We start from the raw sequence: 9,409 nt of genomic DNA on the forward strand, positions 1-9,409 counted from the left end.
GAATAGGAAAAACAAGGCTTAAAAAAAAAAAAAAAAAAAAAGTAAAGAGGGCTGGGGATTTAGCTCAGTGGTTACTCCACCTGGTTCATAAGTGCAAGGTCCCGAGTTTGATCCCTGGTACCACCAGGAAAAAAAAAATAAATAAAGACCAGAGAATACTAACAAGTCATTGTATTAGGTTGGATGCATGGTTCATGGTTTGTACAAGAACAGGAAATAAAGGTCAGAGATAGGATAGGCACACATTGCAGAGGTTAAGACTCTCAACTGGGCTGGATGTGTTGCTCCATAGTACACCACTTGCCTAGCCTAAGTGAGGCCCTGGGTTTGATTCCCAGCATGGCTAGAATAAATCCTAGTTTAGTTAAAATTCAATATTTCACTATTGTTTTGCTACTGGAGATGGAACCCATGGCTTCATACACAGTAGGCAAACACTGTGCCAATGATTTACATCCACAGTCCTGTAAAAAAGGTTAACTTCAGGGCCAGGGATTTAGCTCAGTGGTTCCGCCATCTGCCTCGCAAGCACAAGGTACTGAGTTTTGTCCCTTGTACCGAAGAATGTTTATTTCGAGATAGGATGTTGCTAAGGTGCTCAGCCTGGCCTTGAACTTGCAATCCTCCTGCCTTAGCTTCCTGAGTAATTGGGATTATATGAATGTGCTGTTATGCCTGGCCTATACCATTATAAAAAATATATTCTACATCTACTGTATCTTCAGTCCACTTTAATAAAATAATATATATTAAATGCTAAGCAAGAACTCTAACCAAAATTGCACTGATAGTTGAAAAAGAAACTACTCAGTGTCAGTAAAGATAGCCTAAGGGACAGGTCATAACTCCATGGGAACAGTGCTTGCCTAGCACAAGCACAGCCGTGAGTTCAGTCCCCAGACTGCAAAGAAAGAAAGATCAGATCTCACTCATGAGCAGGTCACTCTGGCAAATCACAATCCCCTATTCCTCCAAAAAATGAGAGCTTTTGTGGAAATCATCTTACAGTCTAAGGACCTATCCTAGGATCTTTGCTTGCCCTAAACACTGCCTTTTCAATTAATTTTCAAAGTCACACACAATTATGTTTTTTGCCTACTTAAAAAAAATTTTTTTTTTGTTTTTTTGAGTCAGGATCTCACTATGCAGTCCACTATGTAGCCCAGGATGGCCTTAAACTCATGGCAATCCTGCCTCAGCCTCCCGAGTACTGAGATTACAGCTTCTGCCACCACACCCCGCTTCCACCTATTTCAGTTAAACTCTTAATAATTTTGAAGAACTTCACAACTTCATTTGAGAACCATACTGTGAGGCAGCGTCCCAAAGTTTACCACCTTTTGTCCTCGCTTCATTGGTTGCGTGCCTGGAACATTTTTGCTTGTGTTCTGAGAGGTTTCAGTGTGTACAGCACTGTCTTTTTCTCTGTCCTTTCCTTCAATCACTTCTAAATCTCCCGAGTCACTTGCAAGTTTTTTCTTCTTCATTTCCCTAAATATAAAAGTAGTAAAAGCACTGAATTCTTAGAACTGCAAATTCTTAGTGCCATAAAAAATTACAAAGGGGAAGGGAACATGAATAATATATAAAAGATCATGGCTTCTGCTCAGCTTGATCATCTCCAGGCTACACTATATAGAGGCTGAAACAATCACCTTTCAAAGAGCTGAAAACGTTTCATCTGGATTCATCTTCCTGTCATCAGCCAACACAGTCACCTTTGAATTATCCTTACTCAACTAGGCACGCTCACTTAGGCCCTGGGATTTGTAGTCTTTCAACACAGCCTTGACAACTCTTAGATATTCAATAAAATATGTTGTTTGGTTAAGTAAGTGGATGTAAAAAATAAGTAGATTAAGGAAACATACTGCTGATATTTTTCTTTCTATTCCCAATGGAATAGTTCAGGTCCTGGGATCCCCACACCCTGTTCTACCTGATCTCAAGATTAGTCTTCCTTAACTGTTTCTGATGTCACATTCCCATTCACGGCCTTCCCAAGGTTCTCTTCATGGTGTTCTCAGGATACAGTCCTGTATCTTTAGCTTGTCATTCTAAGTTCTTTACTTTGGGTCCAAATTTACCTTGACAGTCTTATCATCTGCCAGTTGACAAACATGAATGTTCTCTTCCTTTTACCTCAGTCTATTTTATCCGGTCCCCAGAGCATCATACATATTACTTCCAAACTCCTCTTCCATTTGTTAATGAATGCTAATTTTTCTTGGAGTCTCTCTCCTTATCATCTTATCCCAAACTGCTTCTTTATCATCAAGCTACACTTCTGGGGCTGGGGTGGTAGTGAGGATCAAACCCAGGGGCACTCTACCATTGAGCTACCTCCCTGTTCCTTTTTTATTTTGATACAGGTTCTTGCTAAGTTACCCAGGTAAGACTTAAACTTGCAGTCCTCTTGACTCAGACTCCCAACTTCTGAGATACAGGCTTGTGCTACCAGGGCCATCTTTAAAGGTTGGTATTTCCCTGATGGTATGTCCCAAAACATCTGAACTCAACAGGGATCTCTTACTCCCAATTACCACTTTCTGATCACACTCTTTACATACTCATGACTATTTCCAGGACTCAAAAGCATCTTGAAGGTGTGAACTTCATATTTTACCTCTTTATATACTCAATAATTCTTTAATGATTTTCTCACACGAAAATGTTTTATTATCTCTGCCAATCTGGGGCTCTTTCCTAGAGTGGTTTGCTGGTAGCAGTTCCTCTCCTCTGCCTATTTCCCTCCAGAGACCTGTTATTAGAATATAAATAAATAAAAATCAAAGGACTGAGATTGTAAACTCAGTTGGGAAGAGTGCTTGCTTAGTATGCATGAGGCTCTGGACTTAATCCCTAGCACCACAGATTTAAATAAATTAATTAATTAATTAAAGTTTACATAAAAAATTCCTAATTTCATATTCCTATTTATTCCTATCAATATCAGAACAAACCTGTCTACTAAATATACTGTAATCACTAATGCACATGTTTATGTACTAAAAGTCTGTCACTACTCGCTCTGTCTCTTATTATCCTAACAGATTAGGTCCCTAAACCCTCAAAACACGTTAGAGCTCAGTATCAAAAATTAAAGATTCTGGGCTGGGGATTTATTTCAGTGGTTCAGTGGACTGCCTTGCATGCGCAAGGACCCGCGTTCGATCCCCGGTACAAAAAAAAAAAAAAAATTAAAGATTCTGTAAATCTTGCTTATTTTAGTAAAATAAGTTTTTAGAACAGTCAAATAATCTGTGGTAGCTGAGTTGTCAATTTTAAAAAATACAAAAACATGCTTTTCAGGTAGAAAATACCAGTGTTGCTTACCTTCTCTCCTTGGCTGACAGATGTCTCCGGCTCTGTAATTTATTATCACTCTATTAAAACAAAAGAACAAGCAAATACAGTAACATCTTCATGATTAATTTTTCAAAAGTTAAAATTATGGAAAAAGACATTTTAATAAAATTTTGAAAATATCTTACTGAATTAGAAGATTCCTCTTTTGAAGCCAAGTTTTGGAGGGACCTATGAAAACAGAAAAGTCAAATAGCCTGTAAGAAACACTCATTTATAACTGGGGATTTATCTCAGTGGTTCTGGCGCCTGCCTTGCAACCGCAAGGGCCCGACTGAGTTCAATACCTAGTACCCCCCCCAAAAAAAGAAACACTCATTTATAAAGTCTCAAACATTCTCATATCATACTCTCAATTAACTGCAATCCTACAAACATTCAAATTTGGTAAAATCAGTTAAATATACAATCAAATCATTAAGATCTCCACACTTATATTCATAAATACAGAGAGGCTACAACGTTAAAAACTTTTATGTGCCATGCTTTACATACAAAAAAATCGTCACCAAAGCCCTGTGAAAGGGACACCATTCCATTTTCACCAAGGACAAGACTGCAGCTTGCAAACTAATACAGTCCAACACTCAGTTTTGGTCAATCTGACTCCTAAGTCATTTTTCACTACTCCAATAATAATGCTTTTTAAACTATGGATTGGTCATCTGGTTACTGGTAAAACATTAAAACTAAAACTTTTTATTTAAAAAAATAGAATTGTTATAAATAAAGAGCAAAATGAAAGACATGACAAGAAAAAAGGAGTAGAGGGCTGGGGATTTGGCTCAGTGGTTCCACTTCCTGCCTCCCAAGCTCAAGGGCTCAAGTTAGATCCCTGGCACCCTCCCCCCATAAAAAAGAAAAGAAAAAAGGAGTAGAGACTGTGGAGATGGGAAGGGAATGTAGAAAGAAAGGCGATCATAGTTGAGGAGAAGTAACAATAATTAAGATTTAAAATGCATATGTACCGATTTCCTAAGATGAATGTAACCATTAGTTATTGCAAAGATAAAAGAAACAATTTAAAAAATCTAAAAACTGAATTGCATTTGCTTTATTATTAGCATTTAGAACCATTTGCTTGTCTCTATTTTAACCTACACTGGCCACTTCTGTATTTGTGTACTTTTCTACCCTGGTCCTGGGAGTTTCTTTAAAGAGAGACGCAACTGAATGTTGAAAAAAGACGACGACGATGGAGAGTAAAAGTATGAAGTCAATCTTGGTATTAACTTTGTAAGGATTAGTTTATTCTCATTTTAAGTTTACAAAATAAAACAAAATGATGTCTTTTTAATTACCTTTGGGACTGAAGATGAGACAAGTCAATGATAGTATCAGGGTACTCTGTCTCTTCCTCTTCATCCTTCATTTCACCAACAGGCTCTTGATCTTTTATAACCTTTTCAGATTCTCCATCTTCAGAGTTTTCTTCCTGATTTGGTTCCTCATCTCTTTCATTTACACCACTCTGAGTAGTAACACCCTCTTGAGTCACAAGTCCTGCTTCTTCAAGTGTTTCACCTAATTCCTCTTTATCTTCCTCACTGCTGGTGTCATGTCCATCTGTAGAATCACCATAAGGAAAGTCAGTACTGTATAGGACTACCAACAACGATGCCTGATTTTCTTAGGAAACTTCATAAAAATATTCCAATAACTCCCTATTTCTCCAAAAGACCAGAAAAATGCTCAGTCGTTCCCATGGCAGGGTGCTATGACTTATACAAAGAGGGATCTGTATTATGAATAGGATGGATTCTCTGATCCCCAACATTCTCTAACCACAATAAAGTTCTTGGACATTGCTACCATTTCTACAATCAAAACCATAGCTCGCTTTTCTTGGATACTTCCAAAAGAGCAAGACAATAAAACTAGCTGTATAAAATTCTGTGGCTGTTATAATTTGCAAATGAAAACTAAAGTAATACATGTTATGTAAATGACACACCCAAAGTACTCATACTGTGGCAAAAGGAATACTGTCTAATAGTAATAGGCACTGGCTGCCTCGCCTATAAAACAAGACGCCACCATCCATCTTTCAAGGATAGTTATGAAAATTTAGGGCCAGGGATTTAGCTAAGTGGCACTGTGCCTACCTTGCAAGCACAAGGCTGTGAGTTTAATCCCCAGTACTAAAATATAAAATAAAATAATTAAAAATAATGTACAGAAAGCACTTTATACAGTGCCAACGACATACAACATGGTAAACATCAATCATTAGATCTGATGGACATAGTTGCAAATGAAATAATGCATCATTTATTCTTAAAAAGGAATGACCCTAATAGAATAAATGAAAAAAGGAGTTTAAGAGAACACTTTCTCTAGGTTCCTTAGGTAGGTGGAAAAATTTATTCCAGCAACCAGAGTTGCTTCCTCTTTGAAGCAAATACATTGTTAAATCAACCCAAATTCTCGTATGAGAAGTTGTGCTTGCTATTCATCCTTTTATCATTTCTGCCTATCCTAATGTAAATGCTAGAAATTCACCCCTTTATCATTTTGAATTGCTGATCCTAATGTAAATCCCAGTCCACACACCTTAATCTGTCTTTGTTAAGAACATTTATGGATTACCCATCAAATACTGAAGCTATACTATTTAAAGATATGCTATAGTTACAGGTCCAATTAAATACTTTATAATTCACTAAAATAAGTATATTTCACATTTCCGTAATATAGAATTCAGTAAAACTGACAGCATTTAAAAAAAAAATCCCCAAAGTGACACGATCAGTAAGGATTCAGACATAAAACTAGATAATAAGAAATAAAATTTGTGAACTACCGAGTTGTTCCAATTCTTCTGATATGAGTTCACTTGTGCAACTTTCCAGTGTCTCCACATCTTCATCCTGCACTCTCACTTTTCTTTCACCCCGATGTCTCCAGACACAAGACTCATCTACCTACAGAAAGTTTTTCATTGATGGAACTTTAGGTAGTATTTATGAAAATTTAAAATAAAACAAACAATTAAAAAGAAACTGAAGCGTGTACCTTAAAGAGGAAACTAAACCCCATCATTAGATATGAGGGAGGAAGGAAATTCTTCTTTCCTACAAAAGACAGTATACATTAATTTTCATTAAAAATCAATTTTCCCTATTTTGTGGTCAGTAAATATCTGACACCAGAGATCATATATATTTTGTCTTTCACTCTGACATTAAGGGCATTTCCCACTTAGATAATGTAATTACTTTTATAAAAAAGGTCAGGCTATGGGGTTGGGTGGTCCTAGTCATTTTTATTGGGAGTCCCGGAAGAGCCAAGGGATAGTGCAAAGGCAGGAACATCTAAGTTCATATGTCTGTTTATGAAGTCTGCAAAGCATTTGAGGCCCCTAAAGGTACATTTTTGGGAAAATGAAACTATAAACTCTGAGCAGCTCCTTCAGGTCCTGTGCTCCTGGCTCCCATGGTTCCAGGGGAAGTAGTTCAGAGCCAGCCCTGGCATGATCAGCAAGACACCTTTAGGTTTCATCTGTGTTTTAATGATACTAATCGGGGGACAGGCTGGTGTCAGGGCTAGATGGGCAGCGTTATGGTTTGTGTCTGGGTGCCCCCTCCAAAGCTTCATGTGGTCATAAGTGGGGCCTTTTCAGAGATGGCTGAATCTAGAGCATGCAATGTTGGTATTAAGGGTGCGTGGTCACTAAATCAGTCCACTGACTGGTGTGACACTCCCCTAATCCCAGTAGCCTAGAGTATAAAAAAGGGGCAGAAAGAAACTGTTAAGGTCCCTTGCTCTCACCTGCCTGCTTGCTGTGGACTGTTTCTTCTCTGCAATGCCCCACTGCCATGCCACCCTGGCCTTGGAGCCAGCTGACTATGGACTGAAACCTGTACAAACTATGAGTCAAATCAACCTTTCCTTCTTTTACTTTGTGCATTAGATATTTTGTCTCCCCAGTAAGAAAAGTAAACTAAGAAGAGTGAGCGGGTGGCCCACAGTTCCTGCCCATGCCTATAGAAGTCACTGGGCCTAACATGTTCTGTCCCCATGTGTGCTGTGCCTCTTTGCTTCGACTATCTCCTACGAGGACAGGGCCCAGCCTGGGCACTTTCCACGCACTGTTTCAAGGTGTTTAGAAGGAGCTAAGATGGCTGGGTAAGCAGGCTGGCAACAGACCCAGAGCAGGGACAGCTGGCTTCAGGGAAGATCCAGACAGAGGTGCCCTCGGCTCCCCAGTGTAAGGCACACCCACAGTAACCAGGGTAAGCTTGGACATCAGGATAAAAGCAGTTAAGCGCTGTACTCTCAAAACTGGCTTGTATGCCTCTCTGGCTACAAAACTGTCTTGGCAACTGCCTAGAACCCGTGTGTATAGGTAGGTCTCTCTGGTGGGCATCAGGAGGTGCCATAGCTCAAAAACAGCACCAGTACCCACCCATGTCTGGTCTGAGCTGTCCACCCCTTCCTGTGCTGTACCCCTGAGGTCCAGCCCTGAAACATACCTTGCTGTGCCCAAGGTGCCCCACAGAGTGTCATCCCCATGGGTACCTCCTTGGGATTGTGTCACCCTGTACTTGGAGCCCGCCCTGAGCTTGTCCTGCTGCCTGAGGGCTCCCTTGAGGGTATAGGCAGGCAGATAGGAAGAGGCCCCACTTGCCAGCACTATCCCTTTTCTCTGGCACCAAGCTGCTAACATATCCCTGGCCTGCTATTCCTTTCCCACTCCAGACGCAGATACCTGAGCTGGAGTGAGGGGCCTGGACCCCGAGGGAGCAGGAATGGGAGGAAGGGAGACTTTCAGTGTTTCCCTCCTGCTTGTTGTATTTTAATGTTCAATCATTTGCAAGAGTGTATTTTAATAACCGCCACTTAACTTCTGTGTTCTGTATGAGAGGTTCCTATCTAAAGTTGTCTTTTGAAATTAAAAATAAAAGGTCAGGCTATACTTTCTCATTCTTGTAACTAAATTGTGAAAGTGCATTCTCACCTATAAAAATAAAGACAATGATGATACATCAAATGCTAAAATTTGTAACACGAAGGCAAAGCTTTCCTTATAAGAAATTTCATATAGGAGATTAGTTTGTTCTGAAAATACTTGTAGACAGGCTGGGGATGTAGCTTAGTGCTGCCGCTACCTGCTTTGCAAGCACAAGGTCCCAAGTTTAATCGGTACCAAAAAAACAAAAATTCTGATGAAAATCTACTGGCAAGTCAGGGATATTTTTCACCTAAATCGTTACCTCTTATCATGAAGCTTCCTGTTGTCAAATATTCTCCAGTTGGTGCTGTTTTAGAAACCTAAGGAACACAATAATGTATTATATTCTGACCTTCAGAAATACTCAGTTTTTTGCATCAAGAGGAGAAAGTCATATTGCAGTAAGCAACACAATGTCTCAAAAAGTTTATAATTTAGCACAAATTCTCAACACTGAAGGACAGTTATCTCATAAATGATAGATACACCTTTTGCAGCAACAAAGAAATAGCAAAGAGTCTACTACATCAGTAATTTTCAAATGAAATGGATTGCAGCCAGACCTACCCCACTCCTTTCTTCCAGTATGGGATGTAAATCAGTAAGGATATCACAAAGCTATAATAACTAAAATAAAACTATATTCATTAAATCCTTCTGAGAAACTTTTTGGTAATAAAATAGCTTTTCATTTTAAGAAATAATGGTAAGAGCAGGTTTTTAAAACATATCTTGGGCCGGGGATTTAGTTCAGTGGTTCTGCCACCTGCCTCCCAAGTTTGATCCCTGGTACCAAACATAAATAAATAAATAAAACGTATCTTAGGCCAGGGATTTAGCTCAGTGGCTCTGGTGCCTGCCTCACAAGTGCGAGGTCTCGAGTTCAATCCCTAGTACCAAAAACTAAAATAATATAAAACGTATCCTGCCAGGAATGGTGGTGCACATCTGTAATCTCAGCACTCAGAAAGCTGAAGCAGGAGGACTGCTGAGAGTTCAAGGCCAGCCTGAGTGACATAGTCAGTTCCAGGCCAGCCTGAACTACACAAAGAGACCCTATCTCAAAAAAAAAAAAAAAAAAAAAAAAAA

General features: G+C 39.2%; 1 protein-coding gene across 3 annotated transcripts in view; it reads right to left on the reverse strand.

Annotated features, from left to right (window-relative positions):
* Window positions 1-9,409, reverse strand: part of Nemf (nuclear export mediator factor) — a 50,847-nt gene that overhangs the window by 12,658 nt on the left and 28,780 nt on the right. For all 3 annotated transcript variants that reach the window (XM_010632593.3, XM_010632591.3, XM_033765165.1), the window contains 7 exons: window positions 8,583-8,640; window positions 6,382-6,440; window positions 6,170-6,290; window positions 4,668-4,932; window positions 3,495-3,537; window positions 3,337-3,386; window positions 1,338-1,491 (listed from right to left, as the gene is read on the reverse strand). In XM_010632593.3, coding sequence (XP_010630895.1) covers window positions 1,338-1,491; window positions 3,337-3,386; window positions 3,495-3,537; window positions 4,668-4,932; window positions 6,170-6,290; window positions 6,382-6,440; window positions 8,583-8,640 — 750 coding nt within the window. The remainder of the gene's footprint in view (window positions 1-1,337; window positions 1,492-3,336; window positions 3,387-3,494; window positions 3,538-4,667; window positions 4,933-6,169; window positions 6,291-6,381; window positions 6,441-8,582; window positions 8,641-9,409) is intronic.

This window comes from Fukomys damarensis, unplaced genomic scaffold (genome assembly GCF_012274545.1).
Source record: "Fukomys damarensis isolate Sample0158 unplaced genomic scaffold, DMR_v1.0_HiC HiC_scaffold_17, whole genome shotgun sequence".
In the NCBI taxonomy this organism is placed as follows: Eukaryota; Metazoa; Chordata; class Mammalia; order Rodentia; family Bathyergidae; genus Fukomys; species Fukomys damarensis.